Genomic DNA, 17,079 nt, shown 5'->3' on the forward strand with positions numbered 1-17,079 from the left:
TTTAAGTCCAAAGTATGGACTCACTTTGGCTTCTATTTCAGCACAAATGGGACAAAGCTCAAAGGACTATGCAATATGCAAGAGCTGCTTTTCAAAAGTTCGGTGCACGGGAAACACGACATGCTCAGCCACCTCATCACCTGCAGCTGTGTGAGAAAGCTGTGGTTGTTGCTGCCTCAAAGCCGACACAGCCCGGCATAAACTCCCTTTTCCAGGCAAAGCTGCCACCTTCTGCAAGAGCAAAATCAATCACTAATGGGATCGAAGAAGAGCACACGAGGAGCAGAGAGCCACAAGAAGAGCACACGAGGAGCGAGGGGCCACAAGAAGAGCACACGAGGAGCGGGGAGCCACAAGAAGAGCACACAAGGGGCCACAAGAAGAGCACACGAGGAGCCACAAGAAGAGCACACGAGGAGCGAGGGGCCACAAGAAGAGCACACGAGGAGCCACAAGAAGAGCACACGAGGAGCCACAAGAAGAGCACACGAGGGGCCACAAGAAGAGCACACGAGGGGCCACAAGAAGAGCACACGAGGAGCCACAAGAAGAGCACACGAGGAGCGAGGGGCCACAAGAAGAGCACACGAGGAGCCACAAGAAGAGCACACGAGGAGCCACAAGAAGAGCACACGAGGAGCGAGGGGCCACAAGAAGAGCACACGAGGAGCAGAGAGCCACAAGAAGAGCACACGAGGAGCAGAGAGCCACAAGAAGAGCACACAAGGAGCGGGGAGCCACAAGAAGAGCACACGAGGAGCGGGGAGCCACAAGAAGAGCACACGAGGAGCGGGGAGCCACAAGAAGAGCACACGAGGAGCGGAGAGCCACAAGAAGAGCACACGAGGAGCGAGGGGCCACAAGAAGAGCACACGAGGAGCCACAAGAAGAGCACACGAGGAGCGAGGGGCCACAAGAAGAGCACACGAGGAGCGAGGGGCCACAAGAAGAGCACACGAGGAGCGGGGAGCCACAAGAAGAGCACACGAGGAGCGGAGAGCCACAAGAAGAGCACACGAGGGGCCACAAGAAGAGCACACGAGGAGCGGGGAGCCACAAGAAGAGCACACGAGGGGCCACAAGAAGAGCACACGAGGAGCCACAAGAAGAGCACACGAGGAGCGAGGGGCCACAAGAAGAGCACACGAGGAGCGGGGAGCCACAAGAAGAGCACACGAGGGGCCACAAGAAGAGCACACGAGGAGCCACAAGAAGAGCACACGAGGAGCGAGGGGCCACAAGAAGAGCACACGAGGAGCCACAAGAAGAGCACACGAGGAGCCACAAGAAGAGCACACGAGGAGCCACAAAAAGAGCACACGAGGGGCCACAAGAAGAGCACACGAGGGGCCACAAGAAGAGCACACGAGGAGCCACAAGAAGAGCACACGAGGAGCGAGGGGCCACAAGAAGAGCACACGAGGAGCGGGGAGCCACAAGAAGAGCACACGAGGGGCCACAAGAAGAGCACACGAGGAGCGAGGGGCCACAAGAAGAGCACACGAGGAGAGCAGAGAGCCACAAGAAGAGCACACGAGGAGCGGGGAGCCACAAGAAGAGCACACGAGGAGTGGGGAGCCACAAGAAGAGCACACGAGGAGCCACAAGAAGAGCTCACGAGGAGCGAGGGGCCACAAGAAGAGCACACGAGGAGCGAGGGGCCACAAGAAGAGCACACGAGGAGCCACAAGAAGAGCACACGAGGAGCGAGGGGCCACAAGAAGAGCACACGAGGAGCAGAGAGCCACAAGAAGAGCACACGAGGAGCGAGGGGCCACAAGAAGAGCACACGAGGAGCCACAAGAAGAGCTCACGAGGAGCGAGGGGCCACAAGAAGAGCACACGAGGAGCGGGGAGCCACAAGAAGAGCACACGAGGAGCGGGGAGCCACAAGAAGAGCATACGAGGAGCGAGGGGCCACAAGAAGAGCACACGAGGAGCGGGGAGCCACAAGAAGAGCACACGAGGAGCGGAGAGCCACAAGAAGAGCACACGAGGGGCCACAAGAAGAGCACACGAGGAGCGGGGAGCCACAAGAAGAGCACACGAGGAGCGAGGGGCCACAAGAAGAGCACACGAGGAGCGGGGAGCCACAAGAAGAGCACACAAGGGGCCACAAGAAGAGCACACGAGGAGCCACAAGAAGAGCACACGAGGAGCGAGGGGCCACAAGAAGAGCACACGAGGAGCCACAAGAAGAGCACACGAGGAGCCACAAGAAGAGCACACGAGGGGCCACAAGAAGAGCACACGAGGGGCCACAAGAAGAGCACACGAGGAGCCACAAGAAGAGCACACGAGGAGCGAGGGGCCACAAGAAGAGCACACGAGGAGCCACAAGAAGAGCACACGAGGAGCCACAAGAAGAGCACACGAGGAGCGAGGGGCCACAAGAAGAGCACACGAGGAGCAGAGAGCCACAAGAAGAGCACACAAGGAGCGGGGAGCCACAAGAAGAGCACACGAGGAGCGGGGAGCCACAAGAAGAGCACACGAGGAGCGGGGAGCCACAAGAAGAGCACACGAGGAGTGGAGAGCCACAAGAAGAGCACACGAGGAGCGAGGGGCCACAAGAAGAGCACACGAGGAGCCACAAGAAGAGCACACGAGGAGCGAGGGGCCACAAGAAGAGCACACGAGGAGCGAGGGGCCACAAGAAGAGCACACGAGGAGCGGGGAGCCACAAGAAGAGCACACGAGGAGCGGAGAGCCACAAGAAGAGCACACGAGGGGCCACAAGAAGAGCACACGAGGAGCGGGGAGCCACAAGAAGAGCACACGAGGGGCCACAAGAAGAGCACACGAGGAGCCACAAGAAGAGCACACGAGGAGCGAGGGGCCACAAGAAGAGCACACGAGGAGCGGGGAGCCACAAGAAGAGCACACGAGGGGCCACAAGAAGAGCACACGAGGAGCCACAAGAAGAGCACACGAGGAGCGAGGGGCCACAAGAAGAGCACACGAGGAGCCACAAGAAGAGCACACGAGGAGCCACAAAAAGAGCACACGAGGGGCCACAAGAAGAGCACACGAGGGGCCACAAGAAGAGCACACGAGGAGCCACAAGAAGAGCACACGAGGAGCGAGGGGCCACAAGAAGAGCACACGAGGAGCGGGGAGCCACAAGAAGAGCACACGAGGGGCCACAAGAAGAGCACACGAGGAGCGAGGGGCCACAAGAAGAGCACACGAGGAGAGCAGAGAGCCACAAGAAGAGCACACGAGGAGCGGGGAGCCACAAGAAGAGCACACGAGGAGCGGGGAGCCACAAGAAGAGCACACGAGGAGCCACAAGAAGAGCTCACGAGGAGCGAGGGGCCACAAGAAGAGCACACGAGGAGCGGGGAGCCACAAGAAGAGCACACGAGGAGCGAGGGGCCACAAGAAGAGCACACGAGGAGCCACAAGAAGAGCACACGAGGAGCGAGGGGCCACAAGAAGAGCACACGAGGAGCCACAAGAAGAGCACACGAGGAGCGAGGGGCCACAAGAAGAGCACACGAGGAGCGAGGGGCCACAAGAAGAGCACACGAGGAGCCACAAGAAGAGCACACGAGGAGCGAGGGGCCACAAGAAGAGCACACGAGGAGCAGAGAGCCACAAGAAGAGCACACGAGGAGCGAGGGGCCACAAGAAGAGCACACGAGGAGCCACAAGAAGAGCTCACGAGGAGCGAGGGGCCACAAGAAGAGCACACGAGGAGCGGGGAGCCACAAGAAGAGCACACGAGGAGCGGGGAGCCACAAGAAGAGCATACGAGGAGCGAGGGGCCACAAGAAGAGCACACGAGGAGCGGGGAGCCACAAGAAGAGCACACGAGGAGCGGGGAGCCACAAGAAGAGCACACGAGGAGCGGGGAGCCACAAGAAGAGCACACGAGGAGCGGGGAGCCACAAGAAGAGCACACGAGGAGCGAGGGGCCACAAGAAGAGCACACGAGGAGCGGGGAGCCACAAGAAGAGCACACGAGGAGCGAGGGGCCACAAGAAGAGCACACGAGGAGCGGGGAGCCACAAGAAGAGCACACGAGGAGCGGGGAGCCACAAGAAGAGCACACGAGGAGCGGAGAGCCACAAGAAGAGCACATGAGGAGCGAGGGGCCACAAGAAGAGCACACGAGGAGCCACAAGAAGAGCACACGAGGAGCGAGGGGCCACAAGAAGAGCACACGAGGAGCGGGGAGCCACAAGAAGAGCACACAAGGGGCCACAAGAAGAGCACACGAGGAGCGAGGGGCCACAAGAAGAGCACACGAGGAGCCACAAGAAGAGCTCACGAGGAGCGAGGGGCCACAAGAAGAGCACACGAGGAGCGGGGAGCCACAAGAAGAGCACACGAGGAGCGGGGAGCCACAAGAAGAGCACACGAGGAGCGAGGGGCAGATGGAGGCGACGGTGCCAGACGAGGGGAAAACAACACTGACTTTGCTAAAACACGCAGAAGTCCCGTCAGGTGCTAAACTGTGATTGGTTGAAAGTGAGACGATGTGATTGGCTGAACTATCGCTGGAGATCAGGTTACTAAATAGTAAATAGAAATATAAAGACTAGCACTAAGAATAAACTAATAACTAAACCGGAGTGATTAACTAAATTATGAAAAAATCAAACATTATATTTACAACAAACACTAGACCCTTGTTAACACACAGTTTTCCAAGTGCCACAGTGAGTGAGATCACGTCAGTCATTCCTAATGTTTTGTGCTGATGAAATGGAAATCAAAACATTCATAAATCGACCTGTTCTAATCATCGACAGTTTATTCGGCTGCTTCAGCTGAACACATGGCTGTCCAAAGAGTGTGCACCTAGAGGAGGAGTGAGGGTGTAGAGGTGGAGGGAGGGTGCAGATATGGAGTGAGGGTGCAGATATGGAGGGAGGGTGCAGATATGGAGTGAGGGTGCAGATGTGGAGTGAGGGTGCAGATATGGAGGGAGGGTGCAGATATGGAGTGAGGGTGCAGATGTGGAGTGAGGGTGCAGATATGGAGGGAGGGTGCAGATATGGAGTGAGGGTGCAGATGTGGAGGGAGGGTGCAGAGGTGGAGTGGGGGTGCAGAGGAGGAGTGGGGGTGCAGAGGAGGAGTGAGGGTGCAGAGGAGGAGTGAGGGTGTAGAGGTGTAGGGAGGGTGCAGATGTGGAGTGAGGGTGCAGATATGGAGGGAGGGTGCAGATATGGAGTGAGGGTGCAGATATGGAGGGAGGGTGCAGATATGGAGTGAGGGTGCAGATGTGGAGGGAGGGTGCAGAGGTGGAGTGGGGGTGCAGAGGAGGAGTGGGGGTGCAGAGGAGGAGTGAGGGTGCAGAGGAGGAGTGAGGGTGCAGATATGGAGGGAGGGTGCAGATATGGAGTGAGGGTGCAGATATGGAGGGAGGGTGCAGATATGGAGGGAGGGTGCAGATATGGAGGGAGGGTGCAGATATGGAGTGAGGGTGCAGATGTGGAGGGAGGGTGCAGAGGAGGAGTGAGGGTGCAGAGGAGGAGTGAGGGTGCAGAGGAGGAGTGAGGGTGTAGAGGTGTAGGGAGGGTGCAGATGTGGAGGGAGGGTGCAGATGTGGAGTGAGGGTGCAGATGTGGAGGGAGGGTGCAGAGGAGGAGTGGGGGTGCAGAGGAGGAGTGAGGGTGCAGAGGAGGAGTGAGGGTGCAGAGGTGGAGTGAGGGTGCAGAGGAGGAGTGAGGGTGCAGAGGTGGAGTGAGGGTGCAGAGGTGGAGTGAGGGTGCAGAGGTGGAGTGAGGGTGCAGAGGTGGAGTGAGGGTGCAGAGGTGGAGTGAGGGTGCAGAGGTGGAGTGAGGGTGCAGAGGAGGGGTGAGGGTGCAGAGGAGGAGTGAGGGTGCTGACACAGAACCTGCTCCACGCTCTGAGGCATTGGACTGGGCCTGGACAGGGTCCTGAGCAGAGAGTTAGAGAAGAGAGGAATGAGAGAAGAATTCCTGCTCCATCAGCCAGAGCCAATGTTTCAACATCAACAGCACCACAACCTCAGCCTCCACCAAAGGACTCATCAGCAACAGCACCACAACAATCTTCAAAGGCCTCGGACCCATCCGTGACAGGCCCAACAACATCCCTGTCATCGCCCCTGTCATCGCCCCTGCCTTCAGACAAGCCCTGGATTCCCCTACAACATCTACTCCCACTACAAATTCCTCACTCTCCTTCTCATCTCCACCTTCACCCAGGGGCCTTCACAGCCATCTTGAAAGTCTGATCAAATCAGGACTTAAGATGGCTCCACTCAAGCCCAATATAGCAAGATCAAGGGTTATGTCATTACTTATCTCTTCCCCGCACAAGCCGACTACACCAACAAAAGCCCCACCACCCATCCCCCCTCGCCTTTCACCTGGTATCTCCCATAGACCGGAGGGCCTCCCGCTGGTGCCAGAGGGCAGCCAGCTGCTGGTGCCAGAGGGCCTCCTGCTGGTGCCAGAGGGCCTCCTGCTGGTGCCAGAGGGCCTCCTGCTGGTGCCAGAGGGCAGCCACCTGCTGGTGCCAGAGGGCCTCCTGCTGGTTCCAGAGGGCCTCCTGCTGGTTCCAGAGGGCCTCCTGCTGGTGCCAGAGGGCCTCCCGCTGGTGCCAGAGGGCAGCCTCCTGCTGGTGCCAGAGGGCAGCCTCCTGCTGGTGCCAGAGGGCAGCCTCCTGCTGGTGCCAGAGGGCAGCCTCCCGCTGGTGCCAGAGGGCAGCCTCCCGCTGGTGCCAGAGGGCAGCCTCCCGCTGGTGCCAGAGGGCAGCCTCCCGCTGGTGCCAGAGGGCAGCCTCCCGCTGGTGCCAGAGGGCAGCCTCCTGCTGGTGCCAGAGGGCAGCCTCCTGCTGGTGCCAGAGGGCAGCCTCCTGCTGGTGCCAGAGGGCAGCCTCCCGCTGGTGCCAGAGTCAGTGTGTGGAGGCAAAACGACTTTCTCCAGCTGAACTCAAACAAGACTGAAATCATCGTTTTTAAAAATGATATTGCCATGGTGACAGGTGTCTCCAGGATGGACACGTCAAATAAACATGGGAAAGAGTGTCTGGAATGCTATGTGTCATTTCTTTGTGTTTTGAATGCATTTTTCCTCTTTTCCTTGTGTATGAAATGTGCTCTACAAATAAACGTGCCTCTTCTGTCACACACACACTGCTGGGGAGGCAAACCAACTGCTCATTTAAACTGTAAACTTAAATGGCAAACTCCAACGCACCAAACTCTCCTCTCCCTCGCACACTGCTCTGCTCACCAGTGATCTAGGCTCCGCCCCTTAAAGGGCCAGCATGACAGTCTCTCATGGAGCCTTTGTAAGAAATAGGATACAAGTTGTTTGTCATTGTGTTTAAACAAAAAATAAATTGAGATAAATTTACAAAAATAAGTATTTCTTTTAAACATGTATGTCGCGAGTTATAGACGATATATCGATAATCGCAGTATCGCGATATCTTATCGCGTGTCGTATTGTATGTGAGATACAGTGATTCCAGCACTACTTGTTTCTGTGTCCAGGTCAACCAGGAGGCAGAAGAGTAGAGGTGGTGTATGTGGACCTTGGTAGGAAGAAGATCCTGCCAGTGACCGACCTGAGGAAGATCAAGGATGAGTTTTTCACCCTCCCGGCCATGGTAAATACACCACCAAATCTCCTTATGTTGAGAGAGACTACTGTACCTTTGTCATCTGCTGCCTTCAAATGTAGGACTCCACCTTATGGTTAAAGATCCCATATTATGCTATTTTTCCCATTCCGTAGTCTAAGGGTTTATTTGATCATAAGTGTTGCGTAACTAACATAAGTACAACACCCAGAACATAATAGTTATGAAATATCACCCATATCTTGGACCCGCCCACAAACCCGGAAATGCAGACAGCTTAGTTAGAGATTCACCCCCACCCTCGCCCACCCGTGACGTAGTCTCAGAGCGTGTGTGCCCCGCCCACCCCGTGATGTAGTCTCAGTGAGAGCGTGTATGCCCCGCCCACCCCGTGATGTAGTCTCAGTGAGAGCGTGTGTGCCCCGCCCACCCCGTGATGTAGTCTCAGTGAGAGCGTGTGTGCCCCGCCCACCTTGTGACGTAGTCTCAGTGAGAGCGTGTGTGCCCCGCCCACCCTGTGACGTAGTCTCAGTGAGAGCGTGTGTGCCCCGCACAGCCTGTGACATAGTCTCGCGTCCTCTCCTCGCGTCCTCTCCTCGCGTCCTCTCCTCGCGTCCTCTCCTCGCGTCCTCTCCTCGTGTCCTCTCCTCGCGTCCTCTCACCGCGGTGGCTCTCCCCACGTCCTCTCCCCACCTGCCTCCGCTGACCCCTGGAATACTTAGTTTTTTGTCTGCGCCCTTTAGTGAAGTTTCATGGGCAAACAAAACCTGTACGTGTGACTCGTCCCTGTACGTGTGACTCGTCCCTGTACGTGTGACTCGTCCCTGTACGTGTGACTCGTCCCTGTACGTGTGACGCGTTCCTGTACGTGTGACTCGTCCCTGTACGTGTGACTTGTCCCTGTACGTGTGACTCGTCCCTGTACGTGTGACTCGTCCCTGTACGTGTGACTCGTCCCTGTACGTGTGACTCGTCCCTGTACGTGTGACGCGTCCCTGTACGTGTGACTTGTCCCTGTACGTGTGACTTGTCCCTGTACGTGTGACTTGTCCCTGTACGTGTGACTTGTCCCTGTACGTGTGACTTGTCCCTGTACGTGTGACTTGTCCCTGTACGTGTGACTTGTCCCTGTACGTGTGACGCGTCCCTGTACGTGTGACTCGTCCCTGTACGTGTGACGCGTCCCTGTACGTGTGACTCGTCCCTGTACGTGTGACTTGTCCCTGTACGTGTGACTTGTCCCTGTACGTGTGACTCGTCCCTGTACGTGTGACTCGTCCCTGTACGTGTGACGCGTCCCTGTACGTGTGACTCGTCCCTGTACGTGTGACTCGTCCCTGTACGTGTGACTCGTCCCTGTACGTGTGACTTGTCCCTGTACGTGTGACTCGTCCCTGTACGTGTGACGCGTCCCTGTACGTGTGACTCGTCCCTGTACGTGTGACGCGTCCCTGTACGTGTGACGCGTCCCTGTACGTGTGACTCGTCCCTGTACGTGTGACTTGTCCCTGTACGTGTGACTTGTCCCTGTACGTGTGACGCGCCCCCGTAGGTGTGACGCGCCCCCGTAGGTGTGACTCGTCCCCGTAGGTGTGACATGTCCCCGTAGGTGTGACGCGCCCCCGTAGGTGTGACATGTCCCCGTAGGTGTGACGCGCCCCCGTAGGTGTGACATGTCCCCGTAGGTGTGACGCGCCCCCGTAGGTGTGACATGTCCCCGTAGGTGTGACGCGCCCCCGTAGGTGTGACATGTCCCCGTAGGTGTGACGCGCCCCCGTAGGTGTGACATGTCCCCGTAGGTGTGACGCGCCCCCGTAGGTGTGACATGTCCCCGTAGGTGTGACGCGCCCCCGTAGGTGTGACATGTCCCCGTAGGTGTGACGCGCCCCCGTAGGTGTGACATGTCCCCGTAGGTGTGACGCGCCCCCGTAGGTGTGACATGTCCCCGTAGGTAGGCCCCGTTTGTCTGCTCATCCGAGGAGGAGAGACTGTTCTCTCGCTAAAAACTGCAGGAATCAATCAAAAACAACTTTGGGCTCATATATGAGGCACCTATAGCTCTGTAAGAAGCTTAGACGCTCTGAACAGTCCATTTTGCATGATATGGACCTTTTTAAAGCAAAATGTGAACACACTTCATCATTTACATTGTTAATGGAGCTTTCTGGTTCTCTAGGCGCTCCACTGCTGTCTGTCTGACGTTGTTCCTCTGGATGGAAAGAACTGGAGTGAAGCGTGCTCTTCGCGCTTTATCAGCCTGGCCAACCAGAAACTGGTGACAATATTGGCTACAGGTATTTTATATTTTTATATATATATATTGTGTGTGTTTCACAAATACAGATGACTCACGCTACACGTCTAATGCCCTGTCCCAACACTCAAATCCACGTTCACGACGAGCCGCTATAAAGTGCAGGGCTCTCAATTCTTTTCATGTTTTGATGTGCACTTCACCAGGGCTTTGTGTGAATAAAACCCAGCTTTTCAATACATTACAATATTACTGCTTTAATGTAGTCATGTGAAGTCAGGAGTTTGTTTGTTTGTTTGAATGATTTAGGCGACAGCTCAGAATGTTTCATTAAAAAAAACATTATTATGATTATGTCCATTTTACTTGGACGGCAGTAGCTCAGTGTTAGCTCAGTGGTAGAGTGCTCGTCTTGTGATCGGTCGGTCGGTTCGACGCCCGCTCAGGTAGAGTGGTCAGATCCACTGGCCCGCAGGTTGCCGGTGCAATTGCAAGGCACTTAACCTGACTCGCCCCTGGTGTGTGTCTGTCTGTCTGTCTGTCTTGTAAAGCGCTTGAAAGTAAATGAGGGCGTGTGCCCCTGGACCCAAATGTCATTGCTTCTTAAAAGAGGATGTTCCACATGCGAGTGTGATGCATCATTAGATTAGAAGCCCAAACATACAAAATACATCTCTCGCCTGAATATTGTCCATTTGTAATGGTCCTGAGCATGACATACTTCATTGTGTGCTTATGCTGTTCACTGCACATGCTGTTGTCATGACAACTGTGGAAAGTACAAACACTATCTTGGAAATCAAACCAGTGTTTTGTTATGGACAGAGAAATGCGCCGGACGAGCTTTAGTTGTGATTTTTTCCACAGAAGAAAACACTGTTACTATTTCTTGAAATGGGATTACATCAGGTTTTCACCCCGCGCGGTCTGGATGTCCGTAAAGAAGTTCTAATTTGTTCCATCATTTATGAGACTATAAATATGTTACTCTGTATCCGCTCTGCCTTGTCCCTCTGTCCCCTGATGAAGACAGACACAGAACGCTCTCCTCTTTCCTGCCACTTGTTAAACAAACATGTTAAAACAAGTAAAAACGTCTTGTTGAGAAAACCTGGCATTTATCATTTGGACCTGTGTGAATTATGACCGCCTTTTTTAGACGTACCGTTTAATATGATAGAAATGTAAAGCCTCTTATAGAAGCAGTTTTCCAGCTCTGGTGTGGACTGTCGTGTTGTACTGCCACGCCCTGGTGCTGGCATTTGCCCTTAAAATCACATTTTCTTTTTTATACTTTCTTTTTGAAACACAACAAAACAGAACCAGTCCAAAGAGACACAAATCTAAATCCTTAGACATCCAACTGAATAAATACAGGAAAATTGGGGCATAAACAAATCAAACCAAACGCTCAATTCAATCTACAGTCCTTCAAATTTGTCCCCTTTCAAATCGAGCCCGAATGTAATTTTTTCCCATTTTGCGAATGTCCAATGTGATGTCTGTCCAGTCCCTGAGTGTCGGTGCAATTTGTCATTTTTTTTTTTTTTAGGCCCAAATACAGAGTTCTGAAATCCAGTGGGATGTGTCAAATATGACCTGCAGAGCGTTACTGGTCTTATTCCAGTAAATCTAAAACTGGACAGTCCCAAAACACATGACAATGGTCTGCCTCCTGCTGCCACACTTTCTCCAGCAATTGGAATTTCCCTGTGACTAATGGGCACTTTGACATAGGCTTAGAAAGAAACCAGACACACTTTTCCAACAGAATTCCCTCCAAACATGTGATCCTGTGGTTCAAACATGTGATCCTGTGGTTCAAACATGTGATCCTGTGGTTCAAACATGTGATCCTGTGGTTCAAACATGTGATCCTGTGGTTCAAACATGTGATCCTGTGGTTCAAACATGTGATCCTGTGGTTCAAACATGTGATCCTGTGGTTCAAACATGTGATCCTGTGGTTCAAACATGTGATCCTGTGATTCAAACATGTGATCCTGTGGTCCAAACATGTGATCCTGTGATTCAAACATGTGATCCTGTGGTCCAAACATGTGATCCTGTGGTTCAAACATGTGATCCTGTGATTCAAACATGTGATCCTGTGGTTCAAACATGTGATCCTGTGATTCAAACATGTGATCCTGTGGTCCAAACATGTGATCATGTGGTTCAAACATGTGATCCTGTGGTTCAAACATGTGATCCTGTGATTCAAACATGTGATCCTGTGATTCAAACATGTGATCCTGTGGTCCAAACATGTGATCCTGTGGTCCAAACATGTGATCCTGTGGTCCAAACGTGTGATCCTGTGGTTCAAACGTGTGATCCTGTGATTCAAACATGTGATTCAAACATGTGATCCTGTGGTCCAAACGTGTGATCCTGTGGTCCAAACATGTGATCCTGTGGTTCAAACATGTGATCCTGTGATTCAAACATGTGATCCTGTGGTCCAAACATGTGATCCTGTGGTTCAAACATGTGATCCTGTGGTTCAAACATGTGATCCTGTGGTTCAAACATGTGATCCTGTGGTTCAAACATGTGATCCTGTGGTTCAAACATGTGATCCTGTGGTTCAAACATGTGATCCTGTGGTCCAAACATGTGATCCTGTGGTTCAAACATGTGATCCTGTGGTTCAAACATGTGATCCTGTGGTTCAAACATGTGATCCTGTGGTTCAAACATGTGATCCTGTGGTTCAACATTTCAACCCAACATTTTTCAAGTGGGTCGGTCGGTAAATTCTTATTTTTTTTTACATTGAAGGTAAAAAAAGATCAAAATAATTTTGATTTTTTTGAGTGACTGCCAAGGGTCAGGCTTCAACAGTCCAGGGGTCAGAGGCTTCAACAGTCCAGGGGTCAGAGGCTTCAACAGTCCAGGGGTCAGGCTTCAACAGTCCAGGGGTCAGGCTTCAACAGTCCAGGGGTCAGGCTTCAACAGTCCAGGGGTCAGAGGCTTCAACAGTCCAGGGGTCAGGCTTCAACAGTCCAGGGGTCAGGCTTCAACAGTCCAGGGGTCAGAGGCTTCAACAGTCCAGGGGTCAGAGGCTTCAACAGTCCAGGGGTCAGAGGCTTCAACAGTCCAGGGGTCAGAGGCTTCAACAGTCCAGGGGTCAGAGGCTTCAACAGTCCAGGGGTCAGAGGCTTCAACAGTCCAGGGGTCAGAGGCTTCAACAGTCCAGGGGTCAGAGGCTTCAACAGTCCAGGGGTCAGAGGCTTCAACAGTCCAGGGGTCAGAGGCTTCAACAGTCCAGGGGTCAGGCTTCAACAGTCCAGGGGTCAGAGGCTTCAACAGTCCAGGGGTCAGAGGCTTCAACAGTCCAGGGGTCAGAGGCTTCAACAGTCCAGGGGTCAGGCTTCAACAGTCCAGGGGTCAGGCTTCAACAGTCCAGGGGTCAGGCTTCAACAGTCCAGGGGTCAGGCTTCAACAGTCCAGGGGTCAGAGGCTTCAACAGTCCAGGGGTCGGGCTTCAACAGTCCAGGGGTCAGAGGCTTCAACAGTCCAGGGGTCAGAGGCTTCAACAGTCCAGGGGTCAGGCTTCAACAGTCCAGGGGTCAGGCTTCAACAGTCCAGGGGTCAGGCTTCAACAGTCCAGGGGTCAGAGGCTTCAACAGTCCAGGGGTCAGGCTTCAACAGTCCAGGGGTCAGAGGCTTCAACAGTCCAGGGGTCAGGCTTCAACAGTCCAGGGGTCAGAGGCTTCAACAGTCCAGGGGTCAGAGGCTTCAACCCGATCAAGAGACTAAATCTCCTGATTTTAAGATATTTCAATGGACCTTTTGTAGCCGTTATCCTTTATTTTGGTAGTGAAGGCGAGTGGGGGGGACATGTGGGGGACACGGGCGCCGCCATGTTTGTTGTGATTACGCTGCTGGGCGTGTTTCTGTCCCAGAATGCAAAGCGTGAAAGTGCGCATGTCAAATTCAATATGAAATCCACACCATGATGCAGAACGACGTGGGCGGTGAGAACAGTGGACAGACGGAGGCAAATCAACAAAGTAAAAGGAAAATACAGGTTCATTCCTGCCTGGTCTGTTCAATACAGAAACATGTGGAGGACCAAAATGTTTACGTAAATGTGTCGTGCAATGTGTTATTTGTCCTTGAGATGTAAACAAGTGCGATAAAATTATTCTACACGGCGGTGAGACGGCAAAAAATTAGAAGAAAAAAAATTGCCGTCATTTTGACAAAATGCTGATAAAAATTCAGTCGGCTAGTTTATACCGGGTCGGGCGGGTTACCGCAAACAGACATATTATTTTGCTCAGCCTAATATATATATTTGTTCATTTGCAGACAATTCAAACTACCTTCTTGTTTGTGTTTTTCTCAGGATTTTTAGGCAAATCCTGAATTTAATCCATTTTGGAATAAGGCTGTAATATAACATAATATGGACAAAGTGAAGCGCTGTGAATACTTCCAAATGCACTGTAGTAATCATGTTGTCCACTTCTCAGTCCTCGATCTTCTCTGTCCCTGCAGCCAAAGGACCTCGACATGGACCTGTCCCTGTGAAGCTGTTTGAGAGTAGCCTGAATGGACCTCTGGACAATATTGGGCAGAAGCTGGTGGAGGAGGAGCTTGCCTGTTCACGAGACGGGTGAGGGCGTTTCCTTTACCTGCAAATGCAGTTTGGAAGTTTCTGTTCATTTATTGAAGTGAAGCCTGACAGCCACCAGCCAGTTCAGTCCAAGATGAGAATGAAGCTCTGCTTTTCACGGCCTTGGGCAGTATTCACACTTTCACCCTCTCACTGCTAACCCTAACCCTCTGTTTTGGGGTAAACTAACCGCACACACTTGGCTTTACGTCTGGAGAACAAAGAGATTCTCTAGGCACTTGCCATGACCCAGCACCTCTTTCAGCATATTGGCAATGACCTCCGTCACCCCAATGTGTGCTTAGCATCTGCACTGTTGCCCTACCAGGTCATCCTTGTTAGACTGTGAGGACTGTACCATGTGGGACCCCCCTCTGGAGTCAGACGAGGCCAATGCAGCAGGTGACAACAATGACGGCCCCTCCGAGTTTCAACCTAAACTCCAACTGCCCGCTCTGCTCAAAGAGGTCAAAGTGCGGGTCAGCCACGTCAACTCCCCCAGCAGCTTCTACGTGCAGCTCATCAAGTACGACCCCTGGCTTCAACGGTCAGTCTGCCTGGCAACGCCACTACTGTGAGCTCCGCTACTGTGAGCTCACAGTAGTGGAGCTACTGTAAGCTCACAGTAGTGGAGCTACTGTGAGCTTCGCTACTGTGAGCTCCGCTACTGTGAGCTCCGCTACTGTGAGCTCCACTACTGTGAGCTCACAGTAGCTCCACTACTGTGAGCTTGTGTATGAGGTGCTCTGTGCTTTCAGGGTGTATGAGCTGCTGAAGCAGGCGTGTGCCCACAGAGAGCCTGAGCTGGTGCTGTGGCAGGAGGACATGTACTGTGCCGCTCACATAAACGGGGTTTGGGAAAGGGCTCAACTCTGTGCTGATGTCTTGTCCGATGACATTGCAGAGGTAAACACCAGCTACACTCCACACACTGCACCATGGGGGCTGTGCTCATGTGTGTAGTACACTGCTTCAAGTTCTCCGTTGCTACAATGGATTTCTGCTGTTACAAGAAATTGGGGAAATTTTCCATTAGTCCATTTTGTGTTGTTTAAAGACTACACTAGTTCTGGTCTGGCTGGTCATTATATCCACAATGGATCTTACATGTCCAGGGTCCAGGGCCACTCTGTCTGCACATTGTCCCCTCCCCTATGGTCCCCCCACTGCTACAGGTGCGCGCACTCTGCTCAGTCAACACCACAATGTTATCCTGACAAAGCATTTAGCACCAAAGACATGTAAATAAAAGTGCCTGGCATGGCGCCTGCAGGAGCTTTGACCCAGAAGAAGATACAAATGGTCTGAAACAGGAGTGTAAAGGGGAGAGAGAAGGATTGCCAGGGGTGCTGCCATTAAAACTCTACACCAAACATAAACGTCACTTTAAGGTAACGTGTTCTTTGAATGTGCGGCTGTGCAGGTTGTGTGCAAGTTTAGGCTGGTTCAGCCTGGATTAAATGGCCCAATTTTAACTGTAATCCACATGGTGCTGGATCTGAGCTAGAAGTTGTGGTGCTGTGTGCAAGCGCTAAAGTCGTACTTACTGACTCTGCGTTATTTGATTTTATAATGTTTGATTTCCCGAAAGTTTGTCTTCAATCCGACATGCTGCCCCCCTCTTTTAACAGAACAGAGTAACTGTTCAGTGTTCTCGCTGAGGGGTTTTGGCATGGCGGCCCGCCACGCTCCGGCTGGTCACCGCCATGTCCAAAAGATACTGCCAGGTATCAAGATAACCGTGCGGCCCACGGCACAGACCATTTGTAGCCTGTGCTGCACATGTGAGCTGTCTTTCTGCATCTTTACTGCAGTTTGGTGAAATGTTTGGCCAGATTTACTGGTTGAAAACGCTGTTGACCAGCTGCTTTGTCCGTGCACGCGCTCAGTGCAGTTCTCCCTCTGTGCACACGTCTGTGTCTCTGCCTCCTTTCCTGCTCAGTGCTGCTCTCACAAACACAGACCAAGTTTGATGCACAGAACTGTTTCTGACTCAACGCAACATCAAAACGGTGTCGAGCATGTTTGAGTGATGATAATGCTGGCATGTGTGTGCGGAGACGCTGCAAGGAGATGCTGCAGAGATACTTCACGCTCAGCAGGCCATCGGGACATGGCTGCGGTGCTGTTCACATGTGTTTCACATGGAGACAGGAGGACCATGTGTATCGTGGCATTTAAGGATTCGCTACACCTCTATCAGCAAGTAGGGTTTGTTTGGGCTGGTATGAAAGCAGATCAGTTGATTTGGTCCGGACTAGAGAACCGCACTGGAGTTCACTTTACCAAGACCTCCCCCAAACGTGGGTCTTGGTACGGGTCCAAGTGAACTCCAGTGCAGGGGTTTGCTTGTGGTGTGAACGCGAACCGGCCTCGATCCAGTCCAACTAGTGTTTTTTATTTTTTCAAGTCACCAAAAAAAAAAATATATATGATGAATAAAGAGAAAAAATAAAGAACAGTAAGCAAAAATCAAAACCAGCTGACATCCACTGAAAAAGAAAATCAAGGCACAAACCAATCCAAACTTTCCATTTAGTCCCAAGATTTTCAAATTTGACCCTTTTCATATCAAGTCCGAACTCATTTTTTCCTTTTAGCAAATTTCCAATATGTCGGTCCAGTCCATGAT

At 52.7% G+C, this 17,079-nt stretch overlaps 1 protein-coding gene across 1 annotated transcript in view; it reads left to right on the forward strand.

Moving 5' to 3' along the window:
• The window catches only part of rnf17 (ring finger protein 17), a 128,925-nt gene that overhangs the window by 41,062 nt on the left and 70,784 nt on the right, over positions 1–17,079 (forward strand). The window contains exons 18-22 of the mRNA XM_072444159.1: positions 7,478–7,593; positions 9,743–9,860; positions 14,330–14,447; positions 14,776–14,994; positions 15,206–15,353. Of these exons, the coding sequence (XP_072300260.1) occupies positions 7,478–7,593; positions 9,743–9,860; positions 14,330–14,447; positions 14,776–14,994; positions 15,206–15,353 (719 nt within the window). The remainder of the gene's footprint in view (positions 1–7,477; positions 7,594–9,742; positions 9,861–14,329; positions 14,448–14,775; positions 14,995–15,205; positions 15,354–17,079) is intronic.

The sequence above is a fragment of the Eucyclogobius newberryi genome, unplaced genomic scaffold (genome assembly GCF_026437365.1).
Source record: "Eucyclogobius newberryi isolate DKJ021-1_F unplaced genomic scaffold, fEucNew1.0.hap1 SCAF_14, whole genome shotgun sequence".
Lineage (NCBI taxonomy): Eukaryota > Metazoa > Chordata > Actinopteri > Gobiiformes > Gobiidae > Eucyclogobius > Eucyclogobius newberryi.